Source organism: Gallus gallus, chromosome 13 (genome assembly GCF_016699485.2).
Source record: "Gallus gallus isolate bGalGal1 chromosome 13, bGalGal1.mat.broiler.GRCg7b, whole genome shotgun sequence".
NCBI lineage: Eukaryota > Metazoa > Chordata > Aves > Galliformes > Phasianidae > Gallus > Gallus gallus.
The window spans coordinates 14,300,231-14,313,933 of record NC_052544.1 but is presented as its reverse complement, the minus strand read 5'-3'; the positions used below and the strand labels follow the sequence as shown (position 1 = coordinate 14,313,933).

General features: G+C 37.9%; 1 protein-coding gene across 3 annotated transcripts in view; it reads left to right on the top strand.

Annotated features, from left to right (window-relative positions):
* Positions 1 to 13,703, top strand: part of SPOCK1 (SPARC/osteonectin, cwcv and kazal like domains proteoglycan 1) — a 257,804-nt gene that overhangs the window by 131,041 nt on the left and 113,060 nt on the right. For all 3 annotated transcript variants that reach the window (XM_015293953.4, XM_040647227.2, XM_046900473.1), the window contains one exon: positions 12,376 to 12,490. In XM_015293953.4, the coding sequence (XP_015149439.3) occupies positions 12,376 to 12,490 (115 nt within the window). The remainder of the gene's footprint in view (positions 1 to 12,375; positions 12,491 to 13,703) is intronic.

Genomic DNA, 13,703 nt, shown 5'->3' with positions numbered 1-13,703 from the left:
GCTTAGCATGATGTCATTTTGTCTTACTGCACAGCTTTCTCAGCCCTTTTGTTCATTACAGAGAACACCCCTTTGTATGATGTAACCTTACTGAAATCTTGATTTGCTGATTAAAATATTCTTCAGAAGAAGCAGTGGGATGCATAAATAGAGCTGAAATATAGTTTGTCTTTCCATAACGTGATGGCACATTTGTATAAATTGAACTGTTTATTTCTCCTGAATATGAAGGTCATGGTTAATGTCTTGCAGTCTTCTGGCTGTCATTTTTCTATAAGGATCTTGTTTGAAACTGGAAAAGCATCTGATATTTGGATGTCATTCCACTCAGAGATCCAGTACTTACTCTCTTGGGTTTTCTCTATTGGAAGGGAACAATAAAGTTGAGAAGGGATAGCACTACTGGTAACATTTGCATCTTTTTGGATCAAGACTGCGTTAATCCATTTCGAATTACAGTGATAGTTCCTGCTAGTGTCCACCCCATCTCCCATCCCCAAAGCACTGTAACATTGCTTCTTGCTCTTCACAATGTTCACATCCCAGATTTGGGGCAGTGCCTTCAGAAATGTCTGCAGACACATCAGACAAATTGATTCAGGAAGTATTTTATATATATATATATATATATATTCCCTGAAAAAAGTACAGCTCAGTTTCGAATTCCATTGTTACTTTATGTTTGATTTATTCAAGGTTACTGATATATATGGCTCTTTTTTTATTAGGACTCTATATTTTATCTTTGTTCTAATAAAAAGTAGTATGTACATCACGAACCCTGAATAATTCAGTGTTACTTCACAACTCAGAAAGCTTACTCTTTTTGATGGCATTTCTTGCCTATGTGATTCAGAAAGCAAGCAATTCTCTTATGAACAGTTGTTCCTCTGTTGTAGAAGTGTATTTTAGCTACCATGCTGTGTGCAAAGTTACAAAATTTGCTGTTGTATTGCCTGAGGCGACCTGGGCTCTTTCTCAGTGGGAAAAGGACAAAATAACATTTTAGTTATTCCAGGCAGTTACTTGAGTGTCCGCAAGCAACTGCTCCAAGTTTAATTCTTTGTAAAGGATCTCTCTTCAGAATTATTTTAGCAGAGTATTAGGCAAAGGAAATGGAATTTCTCTTTTACCAGAGGATGTCTTCATCAGTGAATAGTTTGTTTGTTTGTTTGTTTTTAGAAAAATAAAGCATTCTGATTGAACTGTGAATTCCTTTAAAGCCTCCTAAATGTTGTTTTTGTGTTTTCTAAAAACAATGAACAGCAAATGCTTATCAAAAGACATACGGACTTGTCTCGGAATGCAATAATAAGAGCAGAATTTTGGCATTGTATGCATTTGCCAGAAGACCATAAAAAAGTTAAATGCAAAGTGTGTTGATTCAGCAGCAGCTCTGTGCGGGTGCTGTGTTGTTGCTGAAAATTAATGCTGAAGTCTCAAAACCAGGAAGGGAACTGTAGGCTGTGTGAATTAAAGGTTAATCACCAGTTCCCACACTTCTGCAGCAATTGAAGTGGAGTAAGAAAAAAACTTGCAGAAACAACACAGTGGTTTCAGTCTTTTTCTTCTGTTCTTCTGTATGTGTTGATTTTCATAATGCACCGGTCTCACAACTTCATATTTTAGATTGCCATCCTACCACAATCCACTTTAAATTCCAGTGCTAATACTTTAACTTGTGACTACTTTTTCTTCCAACCCATTTGACAATGTGCTTTTCCACTTCTGAGGTTAGCTGCTTATTTTACCTTTTCATTTCATCTGTGCACAAAAGTCACCATACTCCTATTGTTTAGAAGCTCTCAGTCCCCAAATTTCTGCCTTTGGCACAATCCCAGCTATTGCTGGTAAATAACCACAGAGCAGAGTTAATTCTCAAAAATGATTTTGTAGTTCATGAATTTTCATCTTTATTTGTTTCACATTAGAGAATTCCTCTTGCAGTGCAGAGTGAGAAATTGTATTAGATATTCATTGCTTTTTCATAAAACTGGTTCCTGTTCACTCATGCTAGATGAAGGAATTTTCCTCACTATTTTTTTCCTCACTATGTTTACTGTACTTTAGAACCATTCTGGATAGGCATCTATCCCTTCATTTATTTCTCATTCTATTCCCTTCTGGATATCAATTTATCCAACTAAGCAATTGTCCATACAGGAGCTTGATCTTTTCCTGCTCAGGTTATTCCTCTCAAAAGTAATAAAACATTACACAACAATCAACTGCGCTAGGCAGGCCCTAGATAATTTATACTGTTGTATTCTCTGCTGTGCAGATTGCTAGATGATGTACCAACCACAAGCAGTACCCACAGCTTTTTTTCTGCAGGCTTTTCGTTTGTTTGGCTCATGGCTAAAATGGCTATAACTTCCTACTTCTGGTGATTTGTTCTCACAATAAATACTATACTTCTAAACTTCTATTTTTATCCCTAATCCAGGGATATTCTGCAGAATGTTGCTTGTCTTGCAAGGCTTTCCACTGTGGTATCAGGTTGACAGGGAAACAACTCCCATGTAATAGGATTGAAAACACTCTTTTCATAGTGAAATCCATCTTTGAAAAATCTCTTATTTTTGTGTTTGTTTTTCTCAGTGCCCACTAAAACTAATATAATATGGAAACAAATCTTCCTGTGTTGATGTAGAAATGATGTTTTGCCCATGTTTCCATGGAGACAATCAGACTGTCATAAATGAACATGAAACGGCTTTTAGTTCTGCAGAATTTAGCTGCTTTAAAACGATTACATTACAAATCAGTCATATTCTGTGATGCCTTCCAAAAGTCCCCGGGTGATTTGTAAAGACAGGTGAGTATTACTGTCCCCATTTTAAATGCTAGAAAACAGAAGGCGGCACAGCGGGACTGACTCATTTGCCCCAAGCCACAAAGAATCATAGAATCATAGAATGACCTGGGTTGAAAAGGGCCATAATAATCATCTAGAAACAAGAACACAAGATAAGGTGGTCCTTTCCTTCTTGCCCAATGTCTGGGCCATCCACTGCACATGAGGTCATGCGCTAAGAACAAGAGTGAAGTTGGTCGTTCTTCCAGGACACGCTGTTTCAAAGAATGCTGACAGTATTGTACCTTACAAACACAAAACACACTCCTGTATTTTACATTCAGTAGTTGATAATGTTTGATGCCAAATTCTATTTCACGTGTCTTAGCTTATAACCAATGGAACAGGTAGAGATTTTCTCATTTGCATGGCTGAACACATTATCTAGTTCAGTGTTTAAATATGAGCATGTGGAAATAGCCAGGGTGCCTGGGTCGGAGCTGCTGTACCTCTATTGCACTGACATTCCGTCTGTCGACAAACAGAGCGACCTTGTCAGGTTTCCATACCCAGAATTCCCGTTATGTGCCTAGCTCTCTGTAACACTGCGTTAGGAACTAATTATAATTGTGTCTACTAGAATACTGATTCATAAAAGCAATGCTTTGATCCTTATTTTTTGTGATTTCCAGCAACGCTCCGAATTTGCTTCTGCATTACATCTAAAAATATACTCATTAACATACATGTTATTCATGAGATTTAATGACATAAAATACATACTGAGGAGCGATAAAATGTGATTGGTAGGAGATGTTTTTCTAGAAAGAAGAGTTCTATATGCGGAGATATTTATTTCAATTATATCTTGTGAATTTTTTCTACTCTCATATTTCACAGTACTACAATGCATTATAGTTTTTAATCAAAGTTGGAAGAGGGTTCAGTATCTCAGAAATTATCTATCCAAATCAAATCCTGATATTTTTTTCCCATTATTTTATTGCTTCAGTTGAAGTATAGATTATGACTGCTGCAGAGCTGTTGAGGAAGTGTTCTATGAAATATGATGCAACTTCTCTCCCTGAGCAAATCCAAATACTTGTTTGCATTCATCTGAAATGGGAAAGGTGTGTCTCTAACTATGCATGAATAATTCAAAATATTACTTTCAGAAGAAGGCATGAACTGTTTTATTTTCAGTTGGCCTTGGAGTAAAATAATTTGTATTAAATGAAATCGTACTGAATAAATGATTTACTCCAGTGTAAATAAAAGCAAAAATGGTCTAGGTCAATTTGTGGAATGAATTGTATCTGATATTTTAGAGTTACTGTGGGATTGTCAACTACACACATCTTAAATATCCTTTTTTTTTTTTTCTTATGTCATTTTCTATGGTTTTGATTATTGTTATGAATTTTAAGTCTTTACAGTTTATATTTTCAATATTTCCCCAGCAGCAATGAGAGTTTAGTCCTACTGGCTTCTGGAGGGAGAGAAATGAAGTTGTATTGTGGTACCAGGATCTGGAGATTGGGAATGACCCAATATCATGAGACACAAGCTTGATCTCACATAGGGAAAATGCATCCTCAGCATCATACAAAAGTAAAATATGACTTACAATTATTGCACAGCTAATGAGTTCTACCAGTGTGGATATATATCCATGTGCTTTCTCTCTCTTGACTTCACACTCATTTGCTAGAAAATTGAAAGTATGAGCAAGCATCTTTTGGTTCAGAAGTGGTACAGGTGTGCTTGGAGGCACCAAAGAGGAGGCAGACTCATTAATAGCTTTCGTACAGAAACAGCTATGCCTGTTTTGGCAGAGCAGTGGAAAGCTGGTGGGGTGGAGATCATTTAGAGCAAGTAGCAGGATGCCTGGTTTTTGAGATGCTGGGCTGCATCATTATTTGGTATCTTTGTAAAACAAGAACAGAGCTGAGGCTGACCAAAGGAAACAGCCATGCTTTTAATTCTGCTCCTATGCTGAGGTTCCATTATTATAGAACTGAGTCTTCCCTGCAAGGCAGAAGCAGAGGTTTTTCATTTCCTCATGTTCTACCAACTAAAGATTAGAACGATCTGAAGCTCCCCAGTGCTATCCCAGGAAGCTTGATGCTGCATCACACCAGGGGCTCTTGGGACACTGAGACCAAATCCATAGATCTCCTGTCATTAAACATCTATGGAAGCTCCACGAGCCCCTGAGAATGGGGTTATTTTTGTACCCTTAATACTTCCTGGAATTAAAAATTGAATGGAATGTCTGACCGATGTCCTTCCCTCTGTGGTTTTTTTAGGTCTGTTTTACCTTCACTTTCTCCTTATGCAGAAACACATTCTCATCTCTGTGTCAGCCAAGCAAAAATCATCATACAGCAAAAGTGTTTGGAACTTAGAGCGATGTTATGGCACTGATGCCAGGTTGTACTTTATCGAACCAGTGTGAGTGGTCTCTGCTTGCATGTTGGTTGAACCTGTGCCCTAGAGGCTGGAGAGTTTCTTGTACAAAGTGCACCCTGTGATAGCTGGAAAACAGAACAAGTACGTGGTTGGATTTGACAGCTGCTTTTTTTCCAGCAAATACATGCTGGGGTTTTTTTCCAATTCCAAAGAAGGTGTTGGAAAGATAAATGTATTAGCTAAACATGCCTAAGTGCGTGAAATATTAAAAACTTGTCCCAGTGTAGAGAAATATTTGAGATATATTTGCAGTATATTGAGATATAAATCATAACTATACATTGCCAGAAATCAAACTAGAAGCTTCTTGTTTATGATTCCTTAGAAAACCAGTTTTGGTCTTTTCCAGTCTTTACATGTCTCTTTGCTAGTTACTAACCAAATACCTGCATTGATGCTGTGACTGATCATTATATCCACCAATGGAAGTACATTTCTTGGCTCACAGTTTTCTCTTTGTCTTTCTTTTCTTCACTTATTTTCACAGCATCAGACTTCTGTATATTTTTCAAGGAAATTTGTAATTCTCAGGTTCTTATCTTTGCTTTGGAAAGGAAATCTGTAGAGTCCTTTAGAGCACCTTTTGACCCACACAGCCCTTACAAATGTCAAAAGAAATTATATGTCGGTTATAAGGAAAGGTTTTTGAAAGTGCTTGTAAAAATGAAAACTGATGTTTTTGTCTGCTATGCCATCTTCAGCCTCTCCCATGTTAGGGTACTCCAAGCCAGAACTATACAAAAATACTGTGCGGTGACAACAGTTTAGGATGTTACTGTTTAACTGCCTTGAGAAAACTTATTTACTGAAAATAACTCTCATACATGTCTGAAACATGCAGGCCCACGGTAATTAATTTTCAACTGAATTGATGTATGTATGCAAATTGCTCTGAGTAATTACATGGAGAAAGAGCATGAAAGAGAGAAAGAGGGGCTTAAATATCTGAATGTTAATTGAAGACATGTTCTCCCCTAGAGGTGGAGGAGGGTTAACACCAGTTTTCTCTCTAATGAAGCACACTGATTTATGCCAAGATTTGCAGAAGCAGAATTTAAAAATTGATAATCACTTGCAATTGATGGGGGGGGGGGGGTTCATATTCTATTATTAAGGAACACTCTTTAAAACCAGAATTATTACCAGTAGCAGTTCTGAGAAGCAATGTTACGCTCAGCTCCAGTAAACAAGGTAGTCTTAAGCTACTCAATGTGGCCACTTACTAACCTGTAAAATAGGAAAATATTATTTTCATAAGGTTATAGGCAGAAAAAAGCACAAGGTCATCATCTACTTTAAAGCTGAACAGAAGGTAAATCTATGGAACAGCTGAAATGTTAAGATAAAAACTTCTTTTAGCCATATGTTAGCTATCATGTGTTGAAAACATGCTGATTTTCAAGCAAAAATCAAGGGCAAAGGTTGGAGAGCTTTTTATTGGTATATGCTTAAGCTGGCTTCATGGTTTCTTATATGCTTGCTATAGGATGGTTTTCATGGAGAACAGAATGATTCCTGCAAGTCACTGCTTAGCTGCTTCAATTACATTTTCTCTTTGGTAGGGACAAGATACTGATTTGAAACTTTTCCTCTTGGATCTGAAGTTTGCCATTTGCTTCTTGCTGTGTGTGGAGGAAGCCGGGTGAGGGTCAGCCTTCCTCCCCTTCCTCCCTTCCCAGACCTGCTGTCCTCCACAGCTTTCTCACTGCCAGGCCCTAGCTGCTGATTGCACACCTAGCTGGAATCAATTAATACATAACGACATTGGAATACACACCTATAATGTAACGCATCGTTTAATTGAAAGGCTTTGTTATATTATCAGTCTCTTTTGTCGTACAATATGCCCCAGGATCTCTGTGTTGAAGACAGCAGGTCCCATTTTCCAGTTCATCGTACCTTTCTCAACAGATGTTCTTCTCATATACTGAGGATGGTTTCAAGGGGATTTCATAAAAGCAACTGCTTTTGACATTTCATTACGCAGAAGTATTTTTGTCATTGAGTGATGATAGTACTTATTGTTAGGCAGTTTTGAAAACAAAAAAAACAATATTTACATAATGCCATTTCTTTTTGATTGTGTAGTTTGTTTCAGCTCCACTAAACAGCCATGAGTTTCAAATTATTCTCTTCCCCCAAACAAATGGTCATAAAAACAAAATCAGGCTCATAAATCTTGCTGGGAACGAGACGTACAGTTTCTGCAGGATTGCACATCCATTGCTGTAACGCTCTGAGAGTATTTATTTCTTATCACCCTTTTAAAGTCAAATGAGTGAAAAATAAATTTATTGTGATTAACACGTGACCCACAGCTACAGCATAGCCTTAAACAGCAACTTCTCCCTGTACAGCCATTATCTGAACTAAGGAGTTTCCTCCAAGTCATAAGTCTTCTTTTATAGTGGTTATATATACAAATATGAAATGCAATAGAAAAGTATCTCAAATGCTGTTGCTAGGTCTTTGTCCAACACTGATTTATGTTGCTGACTCACAGCCTCTGCTGGAGGGCACACAGAGGAGAGAGAAAAGTATGTACAGTTCCGATGCAAATGTCCTCTGCTCTCCTCTGTGAAAGCAGCAAGGATAGGGATTTGGGATGCAACTGGTGTTCATAGTTCTTTCAGCACTGGAAAAAGGTGCCAGCGTGCCATTAGGAGGTTGTTAACAATCTGATGCAATCTTTGTGTTTATTTTTTCCTAATTATTCTAATATGTCTATTATGGAACCACAGAATGTTAACATAATTTGAAGAGATATCTCATGTTGCTATGCATAATTAAAAGCTTAACTTTAAAAAAGGAATGCAAATCTTCTGTCTCTTAATAGCAGGTATTCTGATTCCTGCACCTTGTATAGATGGGCCTGGCATAGGTTTTGGGTCGCTGTATACAGGCAAAAGTTTTTCCCTTTTGCACTGCTGTCATCTGACTTGTACAGCCACCAGAACAAGAAAGTACAATTCTCCTACAAATTGTTGTAACCATTGAAGTAGAAACTTCAGCCCCTCTAAATATTTCTTCACCTCTGCTGTTCCAGATAGGAAGAGAGTTCAGGATTCAGGATACCAGGACAGAGAAGCTCCAGAAAACAAATGTTAGTAGCAGAAACATCTTGGTAATAGAAGTGATACCTAGAAAGACTTCTAAGCCAAGATAAGAAGCCAGCTATTTTCAGATGATGAAAAACTTCCAAAAATGGTCCCTTTGGGATGCCCCCTGGGATGGATACATACCCTTGGAGATGAGATGTGCAGGGATCCGGATAATATGGGAAAGATCAGGACAGGAAGCCGTGGAGCCTGGACTCACAGAACAATAGAAGGACTGAGCTGAGTTTTCATCAGAATATTTGTGTTCATGCAAAACCTTCAATTCTAATACAGTTTGAACACATATCCCCCCCCAAAAAAATTTGGAGCAATCCTCAGGCACCATCAGGTCAGATTAACTAACCAAATCACCTTCTCCTGCAGTCTCAGCATAAAGGAAAACTGGAAATATTCACATAGTACAAGTAGGCTTAAGATGTGTTTGTTATTCTTGCCCAGTCTGAGTAACTTCATGTGGACTCTAACATAGAAAAGGGATGGGTGTGATTTTCAAAGCTGATAAAATAACATCTGTAAAACAACTTAACTTTCATTTTCTCCTCCTTGCTCGTCTTCCCACTTTCATTTTTTTATTTCTACTTTTGGCTCTTCATTTTCTAAAACTTTGTACTCATTGCTTTAGGACACAAAGAACTGCGATGACAAATATGGTTGTTATGTTTCATCTTATTCCCAAGGGTCTTTTCTTCTGTAGATGATGAGCATCTGCTCCTAGTCATGTAGAAATCTGATTAACAAGGCATGATCTTTGATTAGCATATTTCAGAAATTGCTTCTTATTAAGACTTCTCTCCTTAGGGCTTGTCTGGCTAAGCAGTAGAACAACCTTCTAAACTTATTTAACGTGTTGAGAAACTTGGCAGACATATAAATCCCTTTTTTGACCTTTTATATTCAAATAGATCATACATTCTGCATAAATCAAAAAAATATATAAAAAAATAATAATCCAGATTGTGGGGGTTTTCTGCTGTCTTCTGACAAAGTCTACCGTCTTGCTTGCATTTAATAAACTTCCTTGAAATGGTTGCTTATAAAGAATGATTAATTGCACTTTCACAGTGTGTTCCATTTAAGGATCTCCATGAGATTATCCATCAGGAATGAAATAATTCATCTAACAAGTCCTTAAAAGCCTTATTTATTCTTATGGTCAGCATTATTATTATTATTATTTTCATGTTTTAGAAGCAAGACTCTGAGGTTGAGAGTTCTTAGGCCTGATTCTAAAGGAAATAGCTACTAGTGTTTTCAACCATATCCTTTACTATTGGTGTTCTTCAAGCAACATTTGTCCTTTTGAGTGGGACAATTTTATTGCCAAACCAGTTTTTCAAGATTAGGATGAAAATAAGCATACCTACCCTACCTGCACCATGGGTGTAACTTGTAGGACTGCAGCACTGACACAGTATTTTTCAGCAGACAACGTGCATGTGCGCTAATACAGAGCAAGACCAGTGGCTAACCAAGTTTTGCTCGTTAATGTTTTTCTTATAGATATCTGCCTCAGTCTTTAATTCAGTTGCTGGTGAGAGCTGAAGTAAAGGATTAAGAACGTATGTCTCACCCACCGCTGTTCTGAGGATGTAATGAGCAGCGGATGGGGGCTGGTGAGCTGGGGCCAGGATCACTGCTTCTCCTCATGACATAGGCTGTTACAAAAGAAGACACCAAAAACCAAAAGCAAAGCACCCCTGAATTTTCGATCTCTGCTCTTTCAGTTGGACAAACTGGCTTCTCAAACACTCACTCTGTATTTCCCTCATAGCAACTCATTGGGTGTTGTTGATGGGTTGCTTTGGTACAGGACACAGATGGTCTGTTCTCCTTCCTTGCTCACTTCTCTATCAATTTTGAAGACTTCTTTTTTTTTTTAAAGGAAGAAAAAGAAGCTTTTAACACGTTTGTTCTTGCAATTCCCTGTGCCTTTTGCCAAAAGCATTCTAAATACATACACTAGTGATGCTCAACTGCCCATTGACAATGTGTGATGGGTGTTAATGTGGTCACAGCTTGTAGCTACTGTTGTTTAAACCAACACAGAACAGCTGCAAGGCTTCAGCACTGCAAGAGAAACAGAAGAATTATCTGCTTGTTGGGGATATATTTGCTGTCACATAAAGAAATTTGGCACTTAGCAAACAAACTTCTTGTACTTCAAGTAGTATCCTTTGAAAGTTTCTCTGAGCATGATGAGTCATCATAACTTGCAGTAAGATCTCTACATGGTTCCAAAATTGAAACTGGGTTACCCAATTCAAAAAGTGACCCATTATGTGGGAAGGAAAGGGGAGAAGAAAATGGGTTTTAAAGACACCTTCCAGATGAACGGAAAGTTGAGTCTATGGCAAAATAATGTCCAAAAAAGCTTACTTAAAAATCACTTCAGGGTGAAATTTCTATGTATGGCTGTGACTTCCCTTCTGAGTATTCACATAACCATTTTTGGAATATTTGTAATTCCTCCTGGCAGATACAACTTACTGCTGGTCTTTAGAAGCATCCTTTTGTTAGAGAATAAATTTAGATAGATAGCCTTTCAAATAGGACTTGATTGCAGAAAAGTATTTATAAGAGATTTTCCCTGGTGGGATCAGTTCTGTAATTGAAGTGGTATCCAGTACAGCACTGTATTGCTTCTCTTTTTTCATCTGAAAGATTACCAAATCAGCACTCATTTAAGGCAGCCGTCTATAGAAACTTGGCAGGAGCAGCTTGATTTGCACATGGGCACGACAGCAAATACTGTCTGCCCTATTGAGCTTCTGTTGAGACCAGAAGAATGCTACAGAGCTGTTCCAGTGCCTCATGCACCAGCATCTCCCCTCTGCAAAGGAGCAGCTCCTGCCTCCACTGAGTTTCAGCTCTCTCACTGTGAGTGCTAAACAGGATAATCCTAAAACAAATCCTAATTTTACCACCTGAGGCCTCTGATACATGCTTAATGCCTTCACTTGTAAGAGGAGAGGGAGAGTATGTGTGCAGCTCTAGCAAGACTCAGTGTAACACACCATGTGCTAATTTCTGCATTGAGTGTTAAGAGAGATTTCTATGTACAGAGAAACAAATGAAGAAGTCCTCAGAATCTCAGTGCCTCTTTTCAGAGAGCGTTCATTGTATTCAGGGTAATTTTTGCAGGAACCTCTTGTTGGAATATGGAAGTGGATCTCTGTGATGTTTCAATCTCCAAATAAGCTTTTCACATAAGTAGTGTGTGCACACACGTGTTTGTGTTTATCCTTGTGTTCTGGCCGAGTGCCAGTTTGGATAATTGTTTTGTGTCTGCAGTCCTTTAGATTTGTTTTGCATTGTCTTTAGGGTACAGCATTATTCACTCCTTCAGGCCCACACTGGAGAAAGAAACAAAGCAACGGTGATTGCTCCTTTGGGAATAAAGGCTTCAGACCAAAGCTGGAGTGCAACCACCAAGTGGTGGAGCATTGGGTAGTGTAGGATGGAGAATGAGGAGTGACTTTGGAGGAAGAATTTTCCTTAGGGAGCATGAACAAAGACAACAACTTGGACGTATTTGCTCTGAAATCGTAACTCACCACGTTCACTAATCCCATTTCCAGCAGAACTGCTGCTGCTAACAGTTGTATGAAAGTCCAGGATAATTTTATTGGCATTACTGTTACCTGTGGCTGTCTTTTATTCCATCATAACCTTTCTGTGAAATAAAGAGCATAACAAAAGATTATTATACCAGAATTTCTTCCTGAAGTACAATGTCTAATATTATTTTTAATGCCAATTTATTATCAGAACACTATTCAGTAGTAAGAATCTTTAAGTATTCCCTCTATACTTCTACTTACACGTCTCCATTTACCTTACAGTCTGCAAACAATGGCACATACTGCAAAGTGGCTGAGTATTCAGGCAGATATGGGAGTATTCATTCCAAACACTTGCAATCTCTCAGCCATGAGATAACTTCATATGAACTTCTAACTTTTTCTCTCTATGTTTGTTTTTTTATAGCTCTTGATCCATCCAAAGATCCGTGTTTGAAGGTGAAGTGCAGCCCACATAAAGTGTGTGTCACTCATGACTATGAAACTGCCACTTGTGTAAGCCGCAAGCAGCTAGTACACAGGTAAGGGAACTACATTGTTTGATGGTTTTATGGCTTCAGATACCCAGAATGATGGGGACATGCAAAGTGAGAAACAATTAAAAAGAGATTATTATCAATGCACTGTAAAAAAAAATAATAATAATTAAAGAAAATCAAGCTTCTGCATAACTTTGGTAAGGAACTAAAAAATGTTGGTGGAACTTTGCAGAATATCTCCCTGGGAAGTCACATAATTACAGAAAGCTCCAAACTGTATTGTTGAATGACTGAAGTGAGAGCAAATGGAATAAGTTAATATGTTAAGAGCTTTGGCCAATATGTTCAAATTAGACCACAGAATTTCACTGAGAGAAGTTATAAATGAACAAAGAGAAGCCTATCAAGCATAAGTTGAAATATGCTATAATCAAGAATGAAGGATATTATAAAGAGATTCAGAGGAAACAAATTAGCATTGCTCTTCATTGGAAGTAGAACAAGCTGTAAGGAAACTAAGCTTGACTATCTCCAGAATCAGTCCAAGAGCCAGAAAAACTGAGAAATAAACCCTTCTGTCTTGCCAACAGCTGTCAAATAAAATCTGTACTGCTGTACTGAGCAAATGTGATTGGTTTGTCTGCATATTAAGGCAAATATATTGCTTTAGTACATTTGAGTAAATAATTTGGGAACTTATCTCCAATTTCTTTCCCTATTTAGAAGGGAAGCAAAAATTTTCCTGCAACAGCTCACATCCCTGGATGTCATTACCAGTGGAGGCTGCAGTTCCATAACTCTTTAAGCAGAACTAAATTCAGGATGATCTGATTCCCCTCTGCCAGTACTTCTCATCTTGTCTCATTACTACTTGGTTGTAGTGAGAATCCAGTAGAAAAATATATTTGTATTATCTTAGATTCACAAAACAAAGTTAATAGTGTAATATGCATGAGGCAGTACATTTAATCTTCAGTTTTCCATATGGAATGAACTCTGGAAGGATTTTGGGGGTATTATTGTGTGCAAAGCTTACATTCTGATGACATTTTTGGCATTATGTAGCTTACATCTTTGAGTTGAGATGGATTTAAAGCACCTGCATTCGATAGAGTCTTCATAATATACAGATGTAAGTGTTGAGCCAAATGCTTTCTGAGCTATTTTCAGTATTTGATGCCCCAGAAGTGGTCAAAATTGTGCACAGTAGTGGTATAGAGGAGGAGCTGAATATACCTCTTTTCCAGAAACTGGG